This window comes from Camelus ferus, chromosome 9, assembly GCF_009834535.1.
Source record: "Camelus ferus isolate YT-003-E chromosome 9, BCGSAC_Cfer_1.0, whole genome shotgun sequence".
NCBI lineage: Eukaryota > Metazoa > Chordata > Mammalia > Artiodactyla > Camelidae > Camelus > Camelus ferus.
Window position 1 is genome coordinate 29,614,121 of NC_045704.1, and position 13,749 is coordinate 29,627,869.

The window sequence follows — 13,749 nt, forward strand, 5'->3', positions numbered from 1 at the left end:
AGTCCCAAACAGGAAGAACCCAAACAGACCCACACCAAGACATATTGTAACCATGATGGCCAGAGTCAAGGATAAAGAAATGATCCTAAAGGCAGCAAGAGAAAAGCAAAGAGTGAGTTACAAGGGAACCCCCATAAGGCTCTCAGCTGATTTCTCTACACAAACAGTACAGGCCAGAAGGGAGTGGCAAGATATATTCAAAGTCCTGAATGAAAAAAAGATGCAGCCTAGGATACTCTATCCAGCAAGGCTATCCTTTAGAATAGAAGGAGAGATAAAGAACTTCACAGACAAGCGACAACTAAAAGAGTTTAGCAACACTAAACCCATGCTAAAAGAAATATTGACAGATCTACTCTAAATAGAAAAGAAGCGGGATGCTACAAAAATGAGAAACTCATAACTGGAAAGGAGATAACTGCAGTGAATTACAAAAAGAATAAACACAAAATTGTAAAAGAAGACATCTAAATCATTAAGAGTGGGAGAGGGAAGCTAGGAAAGCCACTGTGGAAAACAGTATGGAGATTCCTCAAAAGACTAGGAATAGACTTACCATAGGACCCAGTAATCTTGCTCCTGGGCATATATCCAGAAGGAACTGTACTTCAAAATGACACCTGCACCCCAATGTTCATAGTAGCACTATTTACAATAGCCAAGACATGGAAACAGCCTAAATGTTCATCAACGGATGACTGGATAAAGAAGATGTGGTATATTTATATGATGGAATACTATTCAGCCACAAAAACCGACAACATAAGGCCATTTGCAGCAACATGGATGTTCCTGGAGAATGTCGTTATAAGTGAAGTAAGCCAGAAAGAGAAAGAAAAATACCATATGAGATCACTCATATGACAAATCTAAAAACAAAACAACACAAAACAAAACAAAACAAAACAAAAATACAAAACAGAAACAGACTCATAGACATAGAATACAAACTTGTAGTTGCCAAGGGGGCGGGGGGTGGGAAGGGACAGGCTGGAATTTTAAAATGCAGAATAGATAAACAAGATTATACTGTATAGCACAGGTAAATATAAACAAGATCTTGTGGTAACTCATAGCAGAAAAAAAATGTGACAATGAATATATATATGTTCATGTATAACTGAAAAGTTGTGCTCTACACTAGAATTTGACACAACATTGTAAAATGACTATTACTCAAAAAAATGTTAAAAAAAAAACTTTCTAAAGCTCCTTACTGCACAGGATTAACGTTCAAGATCCTAAGAATTATATTCAAAGTCCTCTGTGGTTTGAACTTTAGCATGTTTTCTTATTTTTGCAGCCTAATTTAACTTTTCTTTCCTTCAAGAATTAGCAAAAATGGGGTGGGGGATGTTAATGTGTTTTCTATACACAACAGTATCTTATTATTTAAACAATAGCATTTATCATAACTCTCTGAGACAGTGTGAGCACTGCCCTTGGTCATTTAACCAGGGGTGATTCTGCTCTTAATGGGGGCACTGGCAATGTCAGGAAACATTTCTGGTTGTCAAAACTGAGGGGTTGCTCCTGGCTTCTTGGGGGTAGAGGTCAGGGATGCTGTTAAACATTCCACGATGGGACCCTACAACAAAGTATGAGCTGACCAAAATGTCAATAGTGCCACTGTTAAGAAATTCTGAACCAATCGATAAATGTCTAACAAATACATGTCAAAATAGGAATTAGGAAGTTTGGGAACACAGGCTGACATCCAACCTAGTAGTGTCAATGATGTGGGGAAGATTGTTTAAGTGTGACCAAAGTGACAAAAAAAGCTGGGGAGGGTGTTCCATTTTAATAGTTGGCATAGCATTAGGAAAAATAATCAAACACTTCTAAATAAGGCAAAAGGATGGCCTCTCAATTACAATGCAGCACTCTTTGGCCCACCCAAAGATGATTCACTTCTCTGGGAAATTTACCTATGTCCAACACACCATTTATTATTAATTAGGGCCTGGACTGTGATGCTACATGTTAAAATGCAGATTTTTATCCAGTAAAGATGCCAATTATCTCCACCTGGTAGAAAAGATATCCCCAAAGGTTCTAATTTCACTGGTTTGTAAGATATTAGCCAATTTGTACCTAAGCAAGCAATTTTATTCCACCATTCCTTTTTTTAGTGCAGATCCTCAGATCCTCAAAAGCTCTCTGAACCACTTTTACATTCCTGCTGGTTCTCTTATTCATAAGATCTCTGACTGCGTCAAAGTCATGTTTGGAATTTTTGAAAGAAATTTTCACTTTGGCAATTTTGTAGGACCTGTAGAGATGTCCAAGTGGGCTCACGTGCTTGGAGCTATTAAACTGACTGGTCCAAGAAGGGCATCTCATTGGTTGTGTGAGCCCAAGCATATTTCATTTTGGCTCCCAGAGTGAATCCTAAACCGGAAGTGAATTTTACTAGTACTGTTGTTCTTTTTCCTTCTGATTTTGGGTTTTTGCTTTATAGTTCTTGGCCACATGTCCCTTTTCATACTTGCTCAGAGACCAAATGGCTACAGACTACCAGGTCAGTCTCACGCAGGAACCTAGCCTGCAAGAATCTGATTTTGCAGTCTGACCATGTGGTAAAAGAACAGCTACATGCTCTCCCAATGTCATATACTAGAGAACTGTCTAGCAGTCCCAACCAAGGATTACTTAATAGCTAGGGCAGCAGAGCCCAAGAGAACTGTCTGTAATGACAGAAATATTCTATATCATGTCCAAACTGGCAGCCAATAGCTACGCGTGGTCACTAAGTATTTGAAATACAACTGAAGAAATGAATATTTAATTTCAGTGAATTTTATTTGAACAGCCACATGTGGTCGTGGCTACATACTCAACAGTGTAAACCCAGCCTCCAGATTTTTATACAGCCCCTAAGAATTGTCTTTACCTTTTAAAGGGTTGTAAAAAGCAAAAACAAAGAAGAACATGAGACAGAAACCCTGTATGGTCTATAAAGTCTAAAATATTTATTATCTGGCTCTTTACAGAAAAAGTATGCCTATGTATGAACACTCTAGGAGAGTGTATTTTTTGTCCGACATACCATTTATACCGAGTAAGGCCCAGAATCTGTGAAACTACATATTAACTTGCAGATTTGTCCAGTAGAGACACAGATGACTTCTGTTTGGTATAACAGATAACTCCAAAGGTTATGGTTTCATTACACTGTATGACATTAACAATTTTTATATCCAATCTAGCAGTCTTATTTCAACATTCTTTTTCAGTACCTATATGTGTTCCTTAAACCAGCTTTACTAACCAGCTAGTTTCCTCACAAATGAGTTAAATAAATATTTGGCATGTTCTCACTTGGTATCTTCAGGAATCACATTTTAATTAAAAAAATGAAAATAGTAAGTGCTCATTTTAAAAGTTCCTGTTTACAAAAACGAAACATAAAAATGGCAGGGATTCCAAACATATTTTAAGAAATAAATAATATGATTAGGTAGTCCCTCCTACTGTCCACCAATATCCATGTTCTCCTTTAACAACAGAACCCAGATTCTGTCCAGGGCAGCAATGTGTCTAGTTAGACAGAACATTTCCTAGCTCCCTTTTCTACCAGGACTGGCCATAGGACAGTTCTGGCCAACAAGAGGTAAGGAAAAGTCTGCTGGGGTTTTGCAGAAAGATGTTGCTGCTGCTTCTTTCCTTCTTCAAAATAGAGACCTGGTGGCTGCAGGTGCAGTAGTTATTTTGTGATCAAGAGGGAAAGGCCAAAAGAGCTGCAGGGACCTTCACCCTGACAGCCCCAGACCAATACTCAGCCTTGGACTATCTTCAGGCTTCTTATTGAGTGCAAGAAAACCAAACTCCTATCTTGTATAGGCTTCTATCACTGCAGCCAAATCCTGATCTATCAGCTTAACTCATAGAGACATACATTAGCATTAACCTATTAATAAATGAAGTAATAACTTCATTATCTTAATTTAAAAAATACCAAGATTAATAATGAAACATATTGTGAACTAAATGCATGGGTTCAAGAGTGGATAAAGATCCCAGATGACTAGTAGACAGGGAGTTCCAATCAAAAGATGCCATAATGACAAGTGACTTGCACATAGACAATTTAGATGTGAATCCCCACAGCTCTTCTTCATCAATTAATTTAAGTAACTGATTCTGTCACCAGTAAGACTGAACAAAACATTCTTTAAGTTGAAGGGAAACTCTTAAAATCACAATTAAAAGAAATAACTCAGTTTCTTTAAACAAAAAGATTTCCTTCTGTTGTTTCCATATGACGTAACTGATTTTTTTAAAAAAAAAAAATTCCTTTAATTACTGTAAGGATTTTCGCTCTATAATTTTATTTTAGAAATGCAAGACTGCTAACTTTATACAATTATATTAATCTAGTAAAAAGCCAACACGGAACAAGATGCTGTCCCTGATTTAATTAGAATCCTACAACAGTAGCTGGTAAACAAATAGAGAAGAGGAAACTACAGTCATGAGCAATCACTTTGACTCCAGCTTAATCAGCATGAGTATCCCTTATTGCAACATTCTGGTATAACCCCAAAACATTAACCATAAAAAGAAACTGAACCCAGCACCGTTTCTCAAGAAGACGATTTTCACAACCATAGTAAGTTAAAAAACATCATTCTAGGAAATGCAAAAAGGCCACCAACCTCCTTTCTGGTAAAATCAAAACAAAAATTCTATGTCACTACCCAGTATTACATCTATGAATTATTTCCTCCGTGAACAAATTTACTGTTGAAGAATTCATTCATGAAACCAGGTACAAAGTTCTTCTAACAGAAAAAGACATGAAACAATAAAGGGTCCATTTTAACCCTCTCAAGTCAGTGAAGTAAAACGCCATTTCCAGAATGGCATTTTCTTTATCCTTATCTTTCTCTTCTCTTACTCCACAAATACGTTAGCAAACCTCAGCTAAAGAACAATCACCAACTCTTCATAAGACTCCCTCTTCTTTTCCTCACAAACTAAAAGTGGCTTGGATGTTAGTCTATATTACCATAGTTTCTCAGGTGTCCTGTAATTTCAATGTTTAAGATTGACAAGCCCTCCAAATTACTCTCCTTGTGAATCCTCCAGATTGGTGTTCTTGGTAGGTCACTGGCTATGCCTCACGGGGGCTACTCACTGCCATGAGTAATGCCCAAAATCACATCAACTGATGGGCAGCTATGGTTGGCAAATTCAGCACTCTAAAGGTTCATGGAGAAACCACACAGCAAGCAGCCATGCCATTTACTTCCAATTACTTCTCTTTTGTTTGTTAACCTTCAGGCCAGGATCCTAGTTCGACACTAACTCCAGCTCCCAGTCCTCTGCTGTGGACCTCGGTGACCTCTCTAGATGCCTCACACTTCCATCCTCCATCCTCTCGCTTCTCTAAGTTAAAAGGAATACTTCCACTTCACCCATCACCCCTGAGGCACCACTCCTTCGTTCTTAGAATCACCCTCAGAATTCTTCCACACCTAGGATTCTGATCTCTGAAATGCCTAACTTCAACGTCTAGAACTCTCCAATACTTAGGAAACTTGTCCTCTGTCAGCATGCTTTTCTGAGTCTAGGAGGGGACGAGGTCTGTCTTGTCCCTTCCTTTATTCTCATAGTTCATTAAGCCGCTTCTGCCTTCACCTGCCTCCTCTCCAGTCTAAATCTCCCAAACTATTCGTTCACTGAAAGCAGAAGGTAAGTCTTGCATATTTTGGGGCTGTCCTACCCAATGAGGCTGATCATTCAGAAACATTTCCTGGGCCCCAAGTGCCTTGCTCAGCTGCACCTTAGATTCCTCTGTGAGTGTGTGCTTCACCAACACTGGATGTGGGCAAAACGATCATCTACTTGAGAACTGCCAGATCAAGCGACACTATAAATTCATACCATCTAACCTTCCCTGGCCCTTACTTCAGGTCCAGTCCTTTTTTAATTCTTTCCAACGCATTTCCAACAGTTCCGCTGCATCCGTGCAAACATACTCAGCTGTCTTCAAGTTCTCACCCTCCCTCTCATAAATGGTCATCCTACTTTACCAAGACAGCACTGTAGACCACTGAGGCCTTCGAGTGCCCTGTTAACCAAATGGGAAATAAAATGCGTATCTTCACTCATCTTGTCTCCTACTATCTAAAGCAGAGGTCCAAAAAAGTAGTTCAAGAGCTGAATCTGGTCCACTGACATGTTTTGTTCACCACGCAAGGTTGCTTTTTGTTTCCTTTTCTTAGAGTATGTTCTTTTAAAAATGTTAGTGCAAAACTTTTATTGAGATATAATTCATGCATGGTTTTTAAAACATAAATTAGTTGCCTCTTATATAAAAACAAAAAAGATTTCCCATCATGAAATGCAGTCTTCTGGCCTGTCTTGGGTGAAAAGATCAGAGATCACCGAGCATGGGCATCTGCCCTCTTCCACCAGGCACAGGCGTCTTGCTTCATCAGTTCCTTCCTACCAACCAGCCCTCTGCAGTCTCCCCACCTGGGACTGGTCCCAGGGTGAAATTCAAATTTGTGGCTCTTTGATCTAAAGGAAGAGTTCTAACTATCTCCAGGGCTGCGATTTCTTCAGTCTCATCCCTCCCCACCACTGCCTGACTCGAAGGATCCCACCCTGCTTTGCATCTTTGCTTTCTTTGTGAATGAGGCAGCCCGTCGTCAGTACCTCCACTTCCTCTCTGAAACTCAATCCTCAACCTCCGTTGTTCCCATGATGTCTGCCACCACTCACTTCAGTGCCCTCCCACTGGGCCCCTATGGACAATGCCTGCTTCTGGTTTTTCTCTCACTTTCAGGCACTGCTTCTCTAGCTCTTGTAGTAATGTCACAGCACATAAATTTTGCTAAACATTTACCCCCAATTTTTGTACTTCTGTCATCACAAACCAGCAATGGACCATACTAGGAAACACAAACCTAGCTAGAGAAACACTGATGATGGAGGCATTTCTTAGAAATGTAAATCTGAGGCATCACTCCTGTTCTTAAAACCCTTCCATGATTCTCCACTGCATGCCTGCTTGGTAAAATCCATGTTCTTTAGCAGGTCCCCCATGCTTGTGACCTAATAGCTTTCCTCCGTTCTTCTCCTACACTTGAGGAATCCACGAAAAAATGGCACTACTATGTGTGCCCATGATTTTGTACATGCTCTTCCATCTGGAACACTCTCATTCATCCTTCAGTGCCCCGATAGGCAGAGTAACCCTCACCTGTATTACTGTAACATCTTGCACATACTTCAACTGTTAATTGTTCTTTCCACCTTTGTCTCCCCTACTAGGCTGGGAATTCCTTGAGGTCAAGAGGCAGCAGGTGGTGTACTTCCTGGCACGTAAGTTTTCTTTAAGTGTTGGCTGCCTGGCCCCATCAACCAACAGGTCAAACAACATATGCACCATCCTTCCTGACACCAGGGCTTAAAACTGCTCCCTCAATCCCCACATCCACTCAGTTGCCAAGACCCAGTGAAAACCTTGTTACCCCACCCATGTCCAGCTCTAACTTGCAATAATATCCCTTCCACAGTTGGGTCTTCTTACCTCCAAACAGTTTCAGGGAAATCCTTCCTCTCCCCAAATCCTCACTGACTCCCTACCAAATAAGGCCCAATGGTCTTAGCCTGGAACTTGAGTCCCAGGAAAATTCTTCTCTCACAAGGTACTCTGACACTTCCTACAAAGACATCCCACGTTTTTCTGGCTTCTAGGCCCGTGCCTGCAACCACCTTCACCTGGGAATCTTCCTGACTCTTCAAAGCCTATCTCAAGTTGGCCTCTACCAACAAATTTCCCCTTTGACAAAAGTGGCACTCTTAGAGAGTGTGCCTTTTTTAAAAAACTTCCCAGGACTTTATGACTTTCCACCAGTAACCTCATCTTACCCCTCTTCAGCTAACAGAGCCCTAACTAACTAAACCTCCAGATTCTCCTCCACTCTAGCATTTGCTGAAGGGTAGTGAATTAACATTTTTAAGGCAGGAAAACAACATCAACCACTTGATGGGACCCAGAAAGTTGCCCACCAATCAGAGACTCTACCAGCCAGTTAAAAAAAATTCTTTACTATAAATCTTCCTTCTTCCAAACTTTCTTCTCCACAGCTTAACTTAAAATGTAGATACTCAAGTTGTTTCCTTTTTCTTAATTTTTTAAGATCAAGTTAACGGTTTTCTCTTCCTCAAAAGAATGTAGAACAAACTCCAAAATGAATTAACGAGAAAAAAAAAGCCTTTGAGTATGGCATTCAGCTCTTACCCATGAATTTCAAGGGAACAAAAAGGATTTCTTACAAGTGGGAGGGTTAGATTATGAGTAACAGATCACAAAGATAAATGGGCAGGTGATACATACTACCAAGATACTGTAAGACACACCTTTCCCAATCAGCTTACACTGAACTGCACGGCAGAGACAGGTAAAAGAACTGGAGTTGGGAGGGTCCAGCAGGGTTTTTCTGTACAGCAAAAGAAGTACTTTTGATGCTTGCAGTGAGCCTTGAGTAAAGCTGAACTGGGAGGAGGCAGGGCACACAGTAAATGCAGTGAGACTCATCAGACTACAGTGGAGATGTAAGCTAAAAGCTGCTAAGACAGAGAACTGAGAAAATAAAGTGGGGTTGGATTAATAAGTGTTTTGTAAATCAGAGGACTTTGGAATGAATGGGATAGGCAACAGGAGGCCCTAGTAGGTTCCAGGGCAGGAAAATGACTTTTTATGGATTAGTCAAATGCAAGTTGCACCAGGTAGGGAGGAATGGAGTGAAGGCAATGAAGTAAGGGAGAGGGCACATACCAAGAATGAAGGTCTTAACTGCTGCAAAAGTAATGGAAGAGAAAGGAATGAATGTATGTAAGAGATTTTCAGAAGCCATAATAGGACTTTGTCCTGTCAAACTTTTTAGCCCTCAGGAGCTAGAAGAAATTGAATAGCTGGGGAGAAAACAAGGAGGGGACTGGGCAGGAGTTAGACCAGTTGTCTGAAATCAACTGGTTTAGAAAATCAAGAACAGGAAAGCAAACTTGACTCAACATCTGCAATGTCAAATTGTGAAGAATCAAAGTTAAGAGTCTTATGTCCTTTAGACATGTTAAAAGCAAGCATCGAAATTGTTTTTTTTTTTAATCTAAGAAAGTCAAGAGTTACAGCGAATCAGATTCAAGGGCACTGTGAAATTCCTGAAGTAGAATGCCAAAAAAGGATTCCCCTCCCCCAACCTCCCCTCTCAGAGTGCTCATCACTTGGGAGATAGGTATCAAGAACAAGGTCTCTAGAAACAAACTCCCTAGGTCTGAATCCTGGCTCTCCCACGTAACTCGATGGGAAAACCTGGCTCCCTAGGGGGGGGGGGGGAGTAGCTGCTTGGGGAGGGAAGGGAGTAGCTGAAGGTGTCTGAAGTAGGTATACGTTTGAAATGCTGATTTAGAGAGAAGGTGAGTCACCTCTTTGAGAGTTTCAGTTTCTCCAGCTGTTAATTCAAACACAGGAAGATAATAAAACCTATCTCACTGGATTTTTTAAAGGACTGTATTAGTCAATCCTGAAACGTTTAACATAACGTCTAATGTGCTATAACCATTCAACAAATGTTAGTTGGACACAAAATCAGCACAAGGAATAGTGCTATTTTTAACAGTACGATTAAACGTCCCTATCTCTTCTTGATATTCTCTGAGTATTGTACTACTATCATGGTTTTGTCAGATTCTCCAAGGGGACTGACATCCCCGAAAGGTATAGAACCCATGCAGCGGAGACCTCGGAAGAGAAAAGTGGCTGAGGTGGTGGGCCAGGAGGCTGCGGGCCCAGCCACCAGGCCCTGCGCACTAGCCCGCGGGCTGGGGGGGAAAGATAACAACAGGCAGCACTCTCGGCGCCTTCACTCGGTGCCAGCCACCGTGCCGCGCACTTTACACACATAACCTACGCGAATCCCCGCAACAGCCCTCCGAGGCAGGGGCTTTGATCAGCGCCACTTCACAAATGGGGAAACTGAGGCACCCGGGATGAAACCGCTAGCCCAAGGTCACAACGCTCGAGATCTGAGAACGCAAGTCCACGGGCTCCGGAGACTGCGCTCTTACCACAGCGCTCGCCGCGGCCGCGCACGGAGAGCAGGGGGGAAGAGGGTGGGGGCGCCCAGGGACCCCGACGGACGCAAGGCCGCGCGCGCGGGGCCCCGGCCGGGAAAGGCGATCGCGCGGGGGCGGCGGTCGGACTCACCTTGGCGCTGTGCACCGCCTCCTGCGCCCCGCGAAGCTGCAGCCAGATCCGCGCGGGCAGCGGTTCCTCAGCCCCGAGCGCACCAAGCACCGCCAGGCTCACGCCGAACAGGCCCTCGATGCGGCTGCGGCTCCGCTCCAGCAGCGCCGCCTTCTCGGCGGGCGCCGTGAACTCGTCCAGCACCGCCCGGGCCGCCATGGCGGGCGCGGCCTCCCGCGGCGGCGCCGGGGGCCGGCGGCGGCGACGCCCCCTCAGCGTGCTGCTCCGGCACCCGAGCCGGTCGGGCGGCGTCGGCCCTCCCGGCCGCCTCGCCCCGGCCCGCGCTCCGCCGCCTGACCGGAGGCCCGGCTACAACATTCCGCCGCGACCGCCGCAGCTAAGGAACTGCGGACGGAGAACCCCTCGGCCCCTCAGCAGCCGCCACCGCCGCCGCGGGTCGGGCCCCGCCGCCGCGCATGCGCCCCGCCCGCCGCCGTCATTGAAGCTCGCCGCTCCCTGGGGAGGGAGTAGGGCGGAGGCGATGGAACTCGACGTCACGCGCAGTCGCCATGTTCGTTGAGGGCAAAAGTACGGCTCGGGAGAGGGGCCTGGGTGTTCTTGTTTGGTGAGGGCACAACGCTTTGGGGTGACCTGGTAGATGATGAATTTCTGGTTTTACATATGGGGCGATTGAGGCTCCGAGCTAGGAGATGGGACTGACCTAATGTCACACAAGGGATTTGTCGTGCCTTCAGATATCTCTAAGCCAAACCTAGGGCTCTAGCAAATTGAGTTATCCAATTTCCCATTTACTGATAGACGGGTGACTCTCTTCCTCCCTCCCTCTCCCTTCCTTTCCTTTGTCTTCCCTCTTTTATTTCCTTTGCCTTGTTTTTTCAGTAAAAATGGTAACAGGAAGAGAAGAAAATGGGAGTAATGAGTATGGAGAATTGAAAAGCAAAGAAATGATTAAGGAAAATTCAGGAGAGTGGTTTCTTCTGGGAGGGAAGGAGGGGGAATGTGTTATGGGAGAGGTACAAGAAGTGGGGAATTAGGGGTCCTCCGTGATTTTAGTGGGGGACTTGGGCAAGTACACCCTAAGCCCTCTCCAGGTCTGTTTTCCCATCTGGGAAATTCGAGGTTGCCCTCAGTTATCTCCAGAGTTTTTACAGATCTGCGTTTTCTGAGTCCATGAGAATAGATTGTGGATGATGAAATGTTGGTTTCCTTTCTCGGGGCTAAATGTTGTGGATGTAGTAGATGGTTAGGCATCATGGGAATATTACTTAACTTGTCTAAGTCGTAATTCCTCCTTTGTGAATATGGGTAACAATAGTACTTCCTATTGTGAAAATTAATATAGTACCTGGACAGGGTAAATGATCACTAAATATTAGTTATTGTTAAATTTGCAGTATATTTAAAGCTCCATTTTCATGGAAAAGCTTTGTGTGGATTATGCAACCATACTGAACTTGTGGGCCTGGGAGCCCCCTCCAACTGTGTAGATTCCCCCTTGAGGAGAAAGAAGGGGATCTAAAGATGTTGCAGTTGGAAAGGCCAAGGGGGAATGATCTTGGTAGGAGGGATTGCCCAAGGTAAAACTCTCAAGGATCTGGGCTGCTGGGGTTTTCCATATGTCTCAGAAATTCAGGCAGGTGTGGTCTCCTGGTGCCCCACCGACGGATGAGTCAGCACAGGGACGAGAACCACTAGGCTCACAGACAGACAACTTCCTGCTCCCCTGGGCTTTTCCCTTGGTGTCCACCCAGCCTGCAGCCTTCCTCCCTCAGGTGGATGACCTGAGATCGGCTGAGGCAGTTCAGGTGGTGATTGTGGCCTTGCAGATAGATTGCACCCAGAGCTGGAGTCAACACAACATGTTATTTCCTGTCTTCTGGGTGCACTCACCTTAAATGGAGTTGCTATTGTTAAGTGATTGGACAGGGCTTTCCCCAGGGCGGTTCCTGTTTGCTCCCAGTCACTTCCCTGGTAGTGATTGTTAACCGCTTAATTGTTAGGGGTGAGAGAAGCTACCTTGAAAAACACACAACAGCTCCTTCCCCTACCACCCCCCCAAAAAAAACCCACCCTAAAACAACACAAATAGTACATACACACAACCATAAAGGAAAGTTGGGCTATTAACACTGTGTTCATAAGTCACTGGGTTGGTATATCACCACAGATACAGCTTTGGGTTTTTTTGCCCTGTTTAGAAGACTTGTTGGTTCATATCTGGTCAGCGTTTCCCTTTAGGGAACTCTTGAGGTTTCCTCAGTGTAGGGAACAAGGTATGGGGGGTGAGGGGGAGAAATCCCCTTTTAAGAAACTCCCTTGCTTCCTGCAGTTTGTGAACCACAACTCCTTCCGTTGGCTAGCCTTGCCTACCTGGCTGGCCTCACCACCCAGGACGATTGACACCAGGGATGAGGCCTTCATGGTGTCTATATTCCAGACACTTTACCTATTTTTTTCCCTAATCTCCATAGCTACCCTATGAGAGAGTGTTGTGGGATAACCCATTTCCCCTTCTCGTATTTTCATGGCTGTGGGTGGGGGATGGATTCCCACTCTTTTCTCCAGCAGGGCTGACCCCGGAGGAAAACATGCCACTACCGGCTGTCTCTTACCCACTCTCCCCCAGGGCAGGAGGAGGACTTCTCTCTGATGCCACCGACGACGGCTGACCGGCTGACTTTCCGAGAAGGACCAGTGCTAGGTTGGGCCACCCTGCCCCCAGAGTGGGTGTGTTATTATCTGCTGTCTGCGGTCGCCCACTGTGTCAGTGACTGCGTGAAGTATTTTTGCCTCAGCCACATCCTCCAGGCAGCTTCGTCAGTAATAAAGATGAGACTTTGATCTCTACCTGTCTGACACCTTCTTTTATTTCTCAGTTCTGAATGCAGGAGGGGCATAAAAAGTGTTTATTGGCTTCCTAAAACTTCAGCAGTGGTTGCTATTTTTATCATTCCTATTTTAAAGATGAAGAAAGAGAAGCATGGAGAAGTTCTAGAATGTTCCACAGAGCTGGTAAGTGAGGCGGTAGGAATATACATTCGAATCCCGGCAGTCTGACCCTGTGCTGAGTGCTCCTGTGTGCTGTATGTGCAACTGGTCCCGTTTTCTGCCCTTGTGCACAGGCAAGCGAGAGATCGTTCTGTTCTTGTGACCAACCCCCTAGTGCTTGGGCCCTCCTTGCCTTGGGATGCTGTCAAAACCAGACAGACTGGCACACGTAATATTGCTTGACACACCCAATCAATGTGATAAACAGACCCAAGTTGGCGTATCTTCCTGGGTTCTTTGTTTTTGGTGTAATAACACTGAGGGCTTTAGAGTAAGAAACAGGAATCCAACTGTGCTTCGGCCACACACAGAGTGTAATACATTTGCAAACTGTCCTTTGTCTCTTATCTCCCTTGTCACTAGTCCAAGTCACCATCATCTCTCCCATCGAGAAGTGTGGGGTCTCCCCCACATTCTTCATGGTGTCTCTCTAAATTTCAGAAGTTACAACTGCTATAAGGTTGGCAGAAATTATTTAC

The 13,749-nt window shown here is 44.3% G+C and overlaps 1 protein-coding gene and 1 long non-coding RNA gene across 2 annotated transcripts in view; one reads left to right on the plus strand and one right to left on the minus strand.

Moving 5' to 3' along the window:
• The window catches only part of N4BP1 (NEDD4 binding protein 1), a 46,713-nt gene extending 36,053 nt beyond the window's left edge, over window positions 1-10,660 (minus strand). Inside the window, exon 1 of the mRNA XM_032486260.1 lies at window positions 10,223-10,660. Coding sequence (XP_032342151.1) covers window positions 10,223-10,420 — 198 coding nt within the window. The 5' untranslated portion in view covers window positions 10,421-10,660. The remainder of the gene's footprint in view (window positions 1-10,222) is intronic.
• Window positions 10,659-13,069, plus strand: LOC116665741. The gene is made up of 2 exons (XR_004322392.1): window positions 10,659-10,789; window positions 12,849-13,069. It is a non-coding gene; the product is annotated as an uncharacterized LOC116665741 (long non-coding RNA).
• Window positions 13,070-13,749: the final 680 nt, after the last annotated feature.